The sequence below is a fragment of the Anabas testudineus genome, chromosome 1 (assembly GCF_900324465.2).
Source record: "Anabas testudineus chromosome 1, fAnaTes1.2, whole genome shotgun sequence".
Classification (NCBI taxonomy): Eukaryota; Metazoa; Chordata; class Actinopteri; order Anabantiformes; family Anabantidae; genus Anabas; species Anabas testudineus.
The window spans coordinates 175,870-189,217 of NC_046610.1; the positions used below are offsets into that span (position 1 = coordinate 175,870).

The window sequence follows — 13,348 nt, forward strand, 5'->3', positions numbered from 1 at the left end:
GACTGATCCAAAACAACTTTATTTACAAAATCAAATCTGCTGCCGTTACAGTCGTTTTCACCTCAACAGTCGAACACAGAAAATTTTAAAACTGCTTAAAATAAAAGACAGGAAATAAGAGGAAGTCAGGGGGCGGGGCTCTGACGTGACATCATATCAAGGTGAGGTTAGATCAGGTCGGCCACTGCAAAGACAGAAAACACAAACATTAGTTTTTAGTTATCATTGATGATAAATCTGACATCTGGGTTTGTAGTTGGGTTGAGGCCCCTGCTACAGGGGGACAGCTAATCAGGACCTGAAGTGAAGCAGAGTCCGTTTACCCGACCTGAACGGAAGTCAAATTCATGGTGTGTAACTAAGTTAGTTAAACGCACAGATCCTGACGGCTGCGTCTGTAGTTTTGGACGCAGATCCAAATCCAAACCCCTAACCCAACCTTTAGAGGACTGGTTCAGAAATGCAGGTGGTCTCTGATGGGAACATTTCCTCTGGTTGATTTCTATTCCTCTTTTCCGTTTGTTCTTTCCTCTCAAACCAAAACCAAAAGAATATTTTGTTAACTGATACTTAAAGATAAGAACTGGTGATTGGCCGTGATGTCAGCGGCTCGTACCGTTCATGGGCATCTCGTCGATCTGGGTGGAGTAGTACTGCTCGATGTCTCTGAGGATCCTGATGTCATCGTTCTTCACAAAGTTTATGGCCACACCTTTACGGCCGTAACGTCCGGATCGGCCAATCCTGGAGCGGGAGGTCAGAGGTTAAAGAAGCATCAGGATGTTTTATAACTTTTAGAAACTGATTTCTTTTTCCTATAAACACACTGCAGAGACTGGTTCAGATTCAGAAAGTCAACATCTTCTGCTTCCCACAGTAAAATAATAACATTCATAATATTTGTTTGAATTCTACACAAAAAACTACAATGAGTGCCTTAGTGAGTGACTGGGACCAAGCAGAAAAAGAAGCTTCAACACAAAGAAGATAGCTGCAGCACTTACCTGTGGATGTAGAGCTCTCTGTTATTAGGCAGGTCGTAGTTGATGATGAGAGAGACCTGAGGAACATCCAAACCTCGAGCCCACACATCTGTCGATATCAACACGCGACTGAAAACACAGAAACAAGCTGAATATCAACACCACAGCTGTTCCTGTTAGCAGAATGAATCCCAAAGATTCCCCCTGCTTCATCTGTGCGAACGTTTCATTCGCAAAACTTCAAATCGTCATTGACTCATTGAAGTAAAGTTAGAGCAGACACAGCTGTGAGACGATCTCACTATCTCAGGGGAAGCAGGGAACAACACAACTAAGAATAAATCTGTTCATATAACTGCTTGCTGACTCAGGTCTCAGACCTGGTCCTAGTCTGACTGTGTTACCTGGCTCCTGATCTGAACTCCTTCATGATGGACTCCCTCTCTTTCTGAGGCATGTCTCCATGCATCGACGACACCGTGAAGTTAGCCTCTCTCATCTTCTCCGTCAGCCAGTCCACCTAATGAACAAACACACATACACAGAGACTACATTTCCCTGAAGGTTTTGCTGCAGCTGGCTGGACTGTCTCAGTGCCAGAAAGGTGTGTTCACGGAAACCATGAAAACTCTGGCTGAATGTGTTCATACTATATGTGTGTACTGTCTGTACTGTGTCTGTATGTCTGACCTTCCTCTTGGTGTTGCAGAAGATCACGGCCTGTGTGATGGTCAGAGTGTCGTACAGGTCACACAGAGTGTCAAACTTCCACTCCTCTCTCTCCACAGCCACAAAAAACTGTTTGATTCCCTCCAGAGTCAACTCATCACTGAGGGACACAAACAGTCACCCAGGTCACACCAAGTGGATTTCTTCATTACTTTCTTCTGAATATTTCTGAATTTTACTCAACGTTTCTCTCCACTAACCGTTTGACCAGGATGCGGATCGGGTCCGTCATGAACTTGTTGGTCATTTCCAGGATCTCGTGCGGCAGTGTGGCGCTGATCAGAACCACCTGTGTGGCCGGGGGCAGGTAGCGATACACGTCGTAGATCTGCTCTTTAAAACCTAAACAGAGAAAAATGATGACTTGAACGCGGCGTCCACCAGTTTCCATCATCAGATTGTCACATAAAGCTCCACCAAAATCTGACCACTACAGCCTCGCCCTGCACTGAACTCCATTCACTTTTTACCATGTTTTAAGTTAACCTGAAGATGTGAATAAGAACTCCATCCGAGCTCAGTCCACCTCTGCAGAGGATGCTGAACTGTGACATTGCAGCTTTATTTAGTTGCGCTTGTGTTCATGTGACTTTTGCACCTTTATTAAGCATCTCATCTGCTTCGTCCAGAACCAGCATTTTGATGGCTCTAGTCCTCAGACTCCTGCGACGAATCATATCTGCAAAGACACAACACAACGTTTGGCCATTTAGAATTCAGAAGCCAACTCTAGTCGATGTGTCACGGTCCTTTTTCACCATCAAGTCCTGTCTGTGTCGAGTTTGTCTAATAACTGTTACATGAAACAAGACCCTGTGTGCTCCTCTTGCCCCCACCACAGCTGACCAGAACAACATCTTTCCGCACATGCTGAGTGAGAACTGATCCCAGACATGTTCAGATGAGAGTGGTCATAAATGTCTGGCTCTGTGTTGTGTCTAGAAATGAGTCTTCATATATGCGGCTGCCTCTAGTGTATTTTCACAAGGCAAAGGAAGACACGAGTCAGGTCAGTTGGCATCCAGCTGTCGGTGGGGTCTAACAGCAGCTGCCCTGCCCTGTTTCCAGATGTAGGATAGTAGGCAGAGCCTTTAGCTTTCAACCAGTTCCCAGTTCTGGAGGCAGACACCCTCTCTACATTTAAGACTAGACTTCAAACTTTCCTTCTTTATAAAGCTTATAATTAGAGATGGATCAGGTGACTCTGAACCATCTCTTAGTTCTGCTGCTATAGGTTAGTCTGCTGGGGGACCTCTACTGATACACTGAGCTCCTCTCCTTTGTCCTTTCTCCTCTATCTATTCAAATTCTACCATTTCATGTCATTAACTTTGTGTCTTCTCTCTCCTGTAGTTGTGTTTTCTCCTCTCTGTCTCCCTCTCTCTGTTCTCCTCTGCAGGTATCCTCCTCCTTGGAGCTGTACATCTCCAGTTACTGGTCCTACCAACCTGTCCAGTGTTTTTGCTGCTTCTTGTTTTTTTTGTTGGTTACATTTGTTAGGTATTAAACCTTAAACACTGTAAACTACCTAAAGATGACTTCTGTTGTGATTTGGCGCTATAATAATTAAATATAATAATACTAATCATCTTTGATTTCAGCTCATTTTCACTTTCATTTGACAAGATATCAAATGACATCAGAGAGAGAACAGATGTGTTTGACAACGTACATTTAAACATAAGGACACAAAAAGTAAAAGGAGACAAGGAGAGAATTAGGAAGATATGAGAATGACAGCTGGACCACAGCCATCAGAGCTCATGTGTCTCACCAAACACCCGTCCAGGTGTGCCAGCCACTACATGCTGACCGTAGTCTAGCTTCCTGATGTCCTCCCCGACGTTGGTACCCCCAATGCAGGCGTGACACTGGACGTTCATGTAATCTCCCAAAGCTAGCAGCACCTGAAGAAGAAGGACTCAATCAGACACAAGGCACCTTGTGACATCACAGCTGCTCTCACGTGATTAGCTGAGAGCAATGATAGGCTGAATCTACCTTCTGAATCTGTCCAGCCAGTTCTCTGGTTGGCGCGAGGATCAGAGCCTGGGTCTCCCTCACCTGCAGACAGGAAACACATCACAAGGTCACCAGTGTGTGTGTGTGTGTCATCTTGTCTTTCTTAGTCTAAATCAGTTTGCGACCTGGGTCCTGGGAAACTCACCTGGATGTCGAGACACTGCAGCACAGACACGCAGAAAGTTGCCGTCTTTCCAGTTCCAGACTGAGACCTAAACAGACCAGAGACCAGCTGTTAGAGGAAATCTTGATTACAAACACAATCACATGTCTGGGGACAGTAAAGGTCTTACTGAGCGATGACGTCTCTGCCTTTGATTATCTGTTTGATGGCTCGCTGCTGGATGGCAGACGGCTTCTCAAAACCTGGGAGAGTAAAACACCCGAGTCAAACATATGGATCCAGTAGCTGGTCTGGTCTGTCCAACATTGAGTCTGCAGTTGTCTCAATCATAGACCTAATTTCTGTGTTCATCTGTCAGTTGCAATAAAATGTTTCAGTCAGTGATGTGTTTCAGTTTGTGCTCAGGTCATTGAGGAGACATGAACAACTAAGGGTCTAAAACTGTCTGATTAAAGAAACCAGAGAAGCTCCGAAAAAGCTGATTTTAACGCTGGTGATAAAATCACCACCACCGTCTGATTTAGCCGCTCGCCATATTTCTTATTTACTGCGAATCTGACCCACGGAACTCCGCTCCCATTTCTGAATATTTAATGTGTTTCACTTTTCTCCCAAATCTCGACCTGTTTCCAGATTAATTTTGCTGCTCACGTAAACACGACCGCACATTCGATTTTAACTGGAGGAAAACGTTAAAACTAAGGGTCAAACTGCTCGTTTAGTTTGAACAGTTTCAGTGAATCAAAACACCAGAATAATCTATTAAAGTGTCACAAACCCTTAAAAAAGCGGCAGCGAAATAGGTAATTTTACAGAGAATAACGACGTCTGGACTTCTCACGGGTAAAAACTGCGGAATATTTAAACCTTAGCCGCCATTAGCAAAAGGAGCTAACGACAATTCTAAAGCGAACGTGAACTTTTTTTTTTTCATTATATTAGTATTGGGATAATATCAGTAATGACGTTTATCGATCATAACTGAGTATTTTATTAGTATTTAGTATATTCAAAAACACTGCGGAATTAACAACCAGCTTTAGCATCCTGAGCTAACTTTTCTCTGAAGGCCGCGCCGATCCCCGGCCTACCGTAGGCATAGATGCCTCGTAGCAAGTCCTCCCGCAGACCCATGGTGTCGAAAGTAGGGGTGACGTCCACCTCCTCGCTGGTCTCAAACTCCACCTTGGTCATGTCCTCCTCCTTTAGAATCCTCTTTCTGCCCTGAGCCCCGGCAGCGGCCATCTTCGTCTGAGTGTTTAATTCAGCTAAATCTCACAGAGAATGCGGCTTAATGTGCTCCTCCTCGCTGCCGAGCTAACTGCTAACTGCTAACACGGGGAAAGAAAGAGCGCTGTGCGAGTCGCACAGATGACGCGTACAGTAAGCGACGCAGCGCCTGACGTCACACGTAAAAACGAGAGCGTGAATTTTCCACGCACGTTGTTTGACGTGAAACAGTGGTCCCCAACCCCCGGGCCGCGGACCGGCACCGGTCCGTGGATCAATTGATCCCGGGCCGCACAGAAAAAATCCATAACTTACATTAAATCCGTTTTATTTACTATCTGATTCTGAACGACGTTTTATTTTGGAAAATTACCGGATTCTCTCCTCCACATCTGTCTATGACTCATTCTTGATGCATGTCAAGATGCCTCGGTCACCTGTCTTACCTACACCTCTACCTTCTTAATGGGGCCGCTCCAGTAGTGTTGCCGTACCACACAGTAATACATATATATATATATATATATATATATATATATATATATATATATATATATATATATATATATTATATATATATATATATATATATATATATATTATATATATATATATATATTACCGCTAAATTGAAGCCTCCAAGCTAGAAAAATGAACAAAAAACAAATATCTTTGGAAAGTTTCTTTGAGTAGGGTAAAAGAGCCAGTGCAGAGACAGAAGAAGAACCTACAACTTCACAGAAAAAGAAAGGTGCATTTAACAGACAGTACCAGGAGTCCTACTGGAAATATGGATTTATTGCGACGCACCAAGTCCGCTCAATGCTGCAACCGGCTCTCTAATGAGGCCATGAAGCCTTCAAAACTGCTTCATTACTTCATTTGGCAGAAATCATTTTGATCGAAGACCTCTATGTATTTAGAAAAATTGTGTTGTATTTATCCGCCACACCTTAAAGGCCGGTCCGTGGAAATGTTGTCTGATATTAAACTGGCGCAAACAGATTGGAGACCACTGCTGTAGAACAGGACTTTTCAGACAACAGAAGCCAAAGCGATTTGATGACAACTGTTTGCAGTAGTTTAACTGTTTTAAAACCAGTTGATGCTATTACAACTAATGTAGCAGCTTGTTTGTGTATCTAATACCCTTCGATTATTAGTCCAGTCTTTCTTTAAACCTTTATTCATTCAAAAGTTAATAAAGTTGATGATATTGGTAACAGCAATAACAACAAAGGGTTACAATCAGTAGAACCAGAGAACCTCAATGTGCTGTGAGTTCTCAGAGTTACTCAGAGTTCTGTGGTTTTCACAAATAAACAAATGACCTTTGCCAGGTACCAATTGTGAACAAAAAGAATATCTTCAACACAATTTAGATTTATTTTTAAACCTAATGTATTAATTAGTCCAGATTAATGCAACCACAAGGGGGCACAATCCAGTGTCATCATGTGTCAGTCCCATGTCTGGGTAAATGGAGAAAGTTGTGTGAGGAAGAGCATCTGACGTAAAACATTTGCTAAATCAAGAGAACTAAGAGTAGTAGAGGTGACTGTTGTGGAGCAACAAGTAGCAAAGATTAGTAACAGTGAAGTGAGAAGGGCACTGAAGAGGATCTGTGCAGGTAGATAGATAGATAGATAGATAGACAGATAGATAGATAAAGCTTTATTGTCATTGTACAGTCACACTTGGTACAACAGTACAACGAAATTGCGAACTGTCCTACATTGGTGCAAGGAGAGAGAAGAAAACAACATAATAATAATAAAACAGCTTACACAAATATATATAAATATACACATGCATACCAGCTGTATATTCAGAATATACATTCTTCTTAGAAAAATCAACTAAACCAGCTGTGTGTGTGTTTATGAGGGCTATTGCTCTATTGTAGAAACTGTCTCTGAGTCTGTTTGTCCGTGACCTCAGTCTTTTACCAGAGGGCAACCATTCTACAGCTGTGTTGTGGAGAGTGTCCTTACCAGCTGCATTACTGTGTGGTACGGCAACACTACTGTGGCAGACCGTAAACGTCTGCAGAGAGTGGTGAAGACTGCTGAGAAGATCATCAGAACTCCACTGGAGGACAAAGGTACAGGAGTGTGAAATGCAGGATGTCCAGACTAAGCAACTCCTTCTTTCCCTCAGCCATCAGACTCTCAAATGCATAACTCCCACAACATACAATATGTTACCATATTAATGATACTGCTGCTGTATTATTTGCACATTTTGTACTGCACTATTTTGCACATACTATTTGCACATACTTTATTTTACATTACCTGATTCTATTTATTTACTTGTATTCTATTCTTATTTCTAAACCCTATTGTATTGTACTGTTTTCAGCTGTTATTCACTGTGGACTGCAAAGAAAGAATTTCATTGCACAGGGAAACTCGTTTCCTCACTTTGCATATGACAATAAACATTTTTGAATCTTGAATCTTAAACACCCGGTGTCCTGGGTGTGTGCAGTCTTTCATAATGTTGCGTGCCCTCCTAAGACAGCGGGTGCTGTAGAGGTCCTTCAGTGAGGGAAGAGGGTAGACAATGATCTTTTGGGTGGTGTTTATGACCCTTTGTAGAACCTTCTTGTGTGCCATGGTGCAGCTTGAAACATAGCATAGCTTGCACACAGAGATGCAGTATGTTAGCACACTGTCAATGGAGCAACGGTAGAAGGCAACCAGCAGCTCTCTCTTCAGGTTGACCCTCCTGAGGATCCTCAGGAAGTGAAGATGCTTTTGGGCCTTTTTCATTACCTCTGCAGTGTTTGAGCGCCATTGGAGGTCTTCATCTATGTGCACACCAAGGTACTTGAAGCTTGGCACCCTCTTCACACACTCCCCATTAATGACAATGGACTGCAGATCTGACTTCTTCCTCCTGAAGTCCACGGTCATTTCTTTTGTTTTTGAGGTGTTTAGGACCAAATTGTTGTCTGCACACCACCCCACCAGCCTCTGGATCTCATCCCTGTATGCTGTCTCATCACCGCCAGAGATAAGCCCCACCACAGTTGTGTCATCAGCAAACTTAATGACTACATTGTCTGGGTGTGGGGAGGACTCAGCACACAGCCTTGTGGGGAACCGGTGTTTAAACTCAGGGCTGTGGAGAGATGAGGACCCACTCTGACTCTCTGTACTCTGTCAGAGAGAAAGTCTCTGATCCAACAGCAAGTGGTGGGAGGAAGTCCAATGTCCAACAATTTTGCTGACAGTCTGTCCGGCAGTATTGTGTTAAATGCAGAGCTAAAGTCGACAAAGAGCAGCCTAGCATAACACCCTTGTGTTTCCAGGTGGGAAATGGTGGTGTGGAGCGCTGTGACGACGGCGTCCTCTGTCGATCTGTTAGCTCTGTATGCAAACTGTAGTGGGTCGAGTGTGGGTGGGAGGTAGGACATGATGTGACATCGGACCAGTTTCTCAAAACACTTCATTATGACAGGTGTCAGAGCTACTGGTCGGTAGTCATTGAAGCTGCTGATGGAGGTCTTTTTTGGCAGCGGGACAATTGTGGCTGACTTCAGGCATGGTGGGATGTAGGACTGAGACAGTGACGAGTTGAAAATGTTGGTGAAGACCCCAGCGAGCTGGTTTGCGCACTCCCTGAGGACCTTCCCAGTCACACCGTCTGGTCCCGCAGCCTTCCTGGGGTTCACTGCCCTCAGGATGCACTTGGTTCACTTCAGCAGGACCTGGACCTCTTTAGTCATCCAGGGTTTCCGATTGGAGTACACCCGGTGACGTTTGACCCCGGTGACGTTTGACCACGGTGACGTTGTCAATGCAGAAGTTGATGTAAGAGAGCACGGATGTAGTATGCTCCTCAAGGTCCTGGTGTGCGAACACATTCCAGTCTGTGTCCTCAAAGCAGTCCTGCAGCTGTTGTGAAGCGCCCTCCAGCCATGTTTTTACAGTCTTTGTCACTGGAGGGGCTCTCCTCCTGACGGGGGTATATGCTGGGATCAGCAACAAGGACGTGTGATCAGACAAACCCAGATGTGGTAGAGGGGTTGCTCTGTAGCCTTTTTGGATGTTGCTGTAGGCTTTGTCCAGTGTGTTTGCACCCCTTGTTGCACATTTAATGTGCTGATCAAATTTGGGGAGAACTGACCTTAAATCAGCCTGATTGAAGTCCCCAGCTATGATATGCACTGCGTCAGGATGAGAGTTCTACTGGTTGCTTATTGTATTGTGCAGCACCTCCATGGCTACGCTAGAATTAGCATCAGGTGTTACATATACGGCCATTACCATGACGACGGTAAACTCAGTTGTCATTGATGTAGATGCGTAGCCCCCCTCCTCTGCTCTTACCGGAGTCACCGTTCCTGTCGTGGCGGTAGACCGTGCAGCCTGCTAGCTCGATAGCCGAGTCTGGTATGGAGTGATTCAGCCAAGTCTCTGTGATTAATACAACGCAACAGTTGCGGAAACACTTGTTGGTTGCATTGTTCAGCCTCACTTCGGTATGGAAGTGTCTAGGAGAGGTGGCAGTAGTTTCTCAGGAGAAGTGTACTGGTACCAATTTTTAATAAAGGAGATGTGCAGAGTTGTGGAAACTACAGAGGAATAAAGATGATGAGCCATAGAGTAGTGGAAGCTAGGCTAAGGGTGAGAGGTAAGCAGTAATATGGTTTCATGCCTAGAAAGATTCAACAGATGCAGTATTTCCTCTGAGAATGTTGCTGGAGAAATACAGAGATGGGCAGAGGGAGTTCAATTCAATTCAACTTTATTTGTATAGCGCCAAATCACAACAGAAGTCATCTCAAAGTACTTTACAGTGTTTAAGGTTTAAGGCCTTACAGAGTAAGTTTATAGAAAATTACATAGAAAACCCAACAATCCCATTTGAGCAAGCTTTAGGCAAGAGTGGAGAGGAAAAACTTCCTTTAAAGGAAGAGACCACCAGCAGAACCAGGCTCAAGGTGGGCGGCCATCTGCCTCAACCGGTTGGGGTGAGTGGAGAGAGAAGAGAGAAAAGAACAGCACGTAAAAACAACAAGCTGCAAAAACATTGGGCAGGTCACCTGGATTCTGAAGATGTACAGCTCCAGGCCGAGGATACCTGCAGAAAAGGAAATAGTAAATGGTCATAGTCAATGGCTTTTTTTGTGTATTAGTTAACTCTCCTTCCAGGCTAGGTGAGATTCATCTAAATTTGTGGAACGCCACCTCCTTTCCAGCTTACCTGATCTCTGCTTTAAGCTACGGATTTGTGAATTGTACTATGGAGATAACTTCCTCTGATTCACTAGCTTCATTTTCAGAGGAGCAACAGTATCAAGTATTGTTCCGAGTGAAGCAGTAAAGTTAAGAGGACTGCTCTCCTCTGTGTTGGTACATGGCTCTGAAATAAAAGATGGAATCAGTTCCTTAAATTTGTTGACAGCATTTTCACATAAACATCTACTGTAGTGAATCTTATCAATAGGTTTACTAAAGTTTGGTACTGTAAATTCAAATGTAATTAAGAAATGGTCAGATAAAAGAGGGTTTTGGGGAAAAACTATTAAATGATCAATTTCCACACCTTATGCCAGAATAAGATCAAGGGTGTGATTAAAACAGTGAGTGGGTTTATTTATATTTTGGGTAAAACCAATGAACTCCTTGTTGACTGGCGTCATCGATGTAGCCTCGGAGCAGTCCAAGCGGATTGCCTCACACCCCATAGCCCTCCAGGACACGGCTCTGCTGGATCCCTCCAACTGTTTGTTACATTCCCTCTGCGCGACACCTAACCATCAGCCATCTTGGGCATAAGTTGTGATGCTTAGGAGGAAGAGGAGCCAGGAGCAGGAGCCTTCATGACTCTGGTAAAGCCCTTCCAACCGCTTTACATATGACATATCCTGTTCTTCAACTCGACTACTCACTTTCTCCTTCCATTGTCCGGGTGATTGTTCATGTGGGATCCTGTGACACCACTCGTCAGCACTTTGAACTGACTAAGAAGGACTTTAATGCCCTTTTTACCTGTGACAAGTCTGTCTTTATTCCTGGCCCTATTCAAATTCAAATTCAAATTTTATTTGTCACATACACAGTCATATACAGTACGATATGCAGTGAAATGCTTAGGCGACTGCCCGTGACCTTAAAAAATAAAAGACTATTAAAGACTGTTTATAGGAAATAAATATAATAAAGAAGTAGAAGTAGATTTAACTAAAATTAAGAATAAAAGAATAAAGAATAAAATATCTGTACAAGCAGAAGTAGATTTGACTAAGGACAAAATATCTGTACAAGAATAAAATATCTGTACAAGAATAAAATATCTGCACAGTACAATGTACAATATAAGAAAAATATAAGAAAATAATAAAACCTGGGTGTACCTAGGTGAACAATGTAGCAAAATATAGAATTTGGAATTTTGTGTTGGTAGGAGTGTAGTATAAATAGAAATAGAAGTGTCCAGGGGATGTGCAAGTATTCTATAAAGTGTTCATACTTAAAGGGACTTGTGCATAATAGAATAAATACTAATATGAAAGGTGTGCAGTGACCACTAGGGTCGATGATTGTCCTGAATGTCCAGAGAGAGTGCAAGAAGCATGAAGCATGAGTGTGTAAAGTGGGTCAGTACTATGTGGTGTGCTGGTTGAGAGTCTGTATCGCAACCCTCTGTAGAGCTTGTCTGTCCTGCATGGTGCTGTTTCCCCAAACAGGTCGTGATGTTTCCTGTCAGGATGCTCTCTGTGGTGCTGGAGTAAAAGTTCCTGAGCACCTTGGAGGGCAGTCTAAAGTCTTTCAAGCACCTGAGGTGGTAGAGACGCTGGCGGGCCTTTTTCACCACGGTGTTAATGTGACAGGACCATGACAGGTCCTGCTTGATGTGGACACCGAGGTATCTGAAGCTGTCTACTCTCTCCACTGGGCTGTTGTTGATGACAGGGGTCTGGTAGTTCCTCTCCTGCTTTGTGCTAAAGTCCACTACCAACTCCTTTGTGTAGAAGGAGATTGTTCCTCTGGCACCAGTGCTCCAGATTTCCAATCTCCTCCAGGTAGGCCGTCTCATCATTGTCAATGATCAGGCCCACCACGACGGTGTCATCAGCAAACTTGATGATGGTGGTGCCGTTGGTAGAGGCTACGCAGTCGTGTGTGTACAGTGAGTACAGTCCAGTGCTCCAGTGCTGAGTGTGAGGGAGGCTGAGACATGTCCACCCATCCTTACAGCCTGTGGTCTGCCAGTTAGGAAGTTGGAGATCCACTGACACAGAGGTGAGCTGAGTCCCAGGTGTCCCACCTTAGGCAGAGGAATAGGGCGCTTCAGCAGAATCCTCAGTCTTCATACCTGACTCCAGTCTGCCTGCAGGACCTCCAAACTACCCTTCATATCAAAGATTTTAGAAAAGTACGTGTCTAAACACTTATTTCTAGCTGCAGACAACTATAACATTTTTGATGAATTCCTATCTGGTTTTCGCAAACATCACAGCACAGAGACCGTCCTACTATGCTCTATTCTTATCCTCCTAGATCTTAGTGCTGCTTTTGACACAGTAGACCACCACATTTTGTTGGACTGACTAAAGCACTGGGCTGGAATAGAAGGTACTGCACTGGACTGGTTCTCTTCCTACCTGTCTAATAGATCATTTTGTGTTTCTGTTAACAACTGCAAGTCATTGTCATCCTTTCGTACGGAGTCCCTCAAGGTTTAGTGTTGGGGCCAATCTTATTCTCTCCGTACATGCTCCCTTAAGGACAAATTATTAGTGAACATGGTGTTTCTTTCCATTGTGATGCTGATGACATGTAAGTTCCTTACATGATGTATAAATGAGATTAATGGCTCAAAATTTCTTGCAGCTGAATTCTGACAAAACAGAAATAGTTGTTATCTGTCCACAACATATAGCCAAACACATTTTGCCCTGCACAGATTCTCTTTTACATAATTCTAAGCCTGCTGCTAAAAGTCTTGGTGTTTGGTTTGATAGTAAACTAAACTTTGAGCATCATGTCACAAAGCTTGTTCAGACATGTTTTAATCACCTCAGAAATATTTCCAAAACACGTTCAATTCTATAATTTCATGACACAGACGTGTCATGCATTTATTTCCTCACGCCTTGACTATTGCAACAGTCTGTTCACCTGTCTCAGCCATAAATCTATTAATCAGCTCCAGATTGTTCAGAACTCAGCTGCAAGGCTCTTAACTAGAAAGAGTCTTGCAGCTGAGTTCTGAACAATGAAAAGAAATGTTGCGGGTCTTC

General features: G+C 43.6%; 1 protein-coding gene across 1 annotated transcript; it reads right to left on the reverse strand.

Moving 5' to 3' along the window:
- On the reverse strand, positions 1-5,224 carry eif4a3 (eukaryotic translation initiation factor 4A3). Its single transcript, XM_026360500.1, has 12 exons — positions 4,950-5,224; positions 4,028-4,100; positions 3,880-3,946; positions 3,714-3,776; positions 3,487-3,619; positions 2,311-2,391; positions 1,913-2,054; positions 1,674-1,812; positions 1,388-1,503; positions 1,005-1,112; positions 617-744; positions 1-184 (listed from the first exon to the last, which is right to left on the reverse strand). The coding sequence occupies exons 1-12, from the start codon at positions 5,101-5,103 to the stop codon at positions 168-170; spliced, it is 1,221 nt and encodes a 406-aa protein (XP_026216285.1). The 5' UTR covers positions 5,104-5,224; the 3' UTR covers positions 1-167.
- Between the last annotated feature and the right edge of the window lie 8,124 nt (positions 5,225-13,348).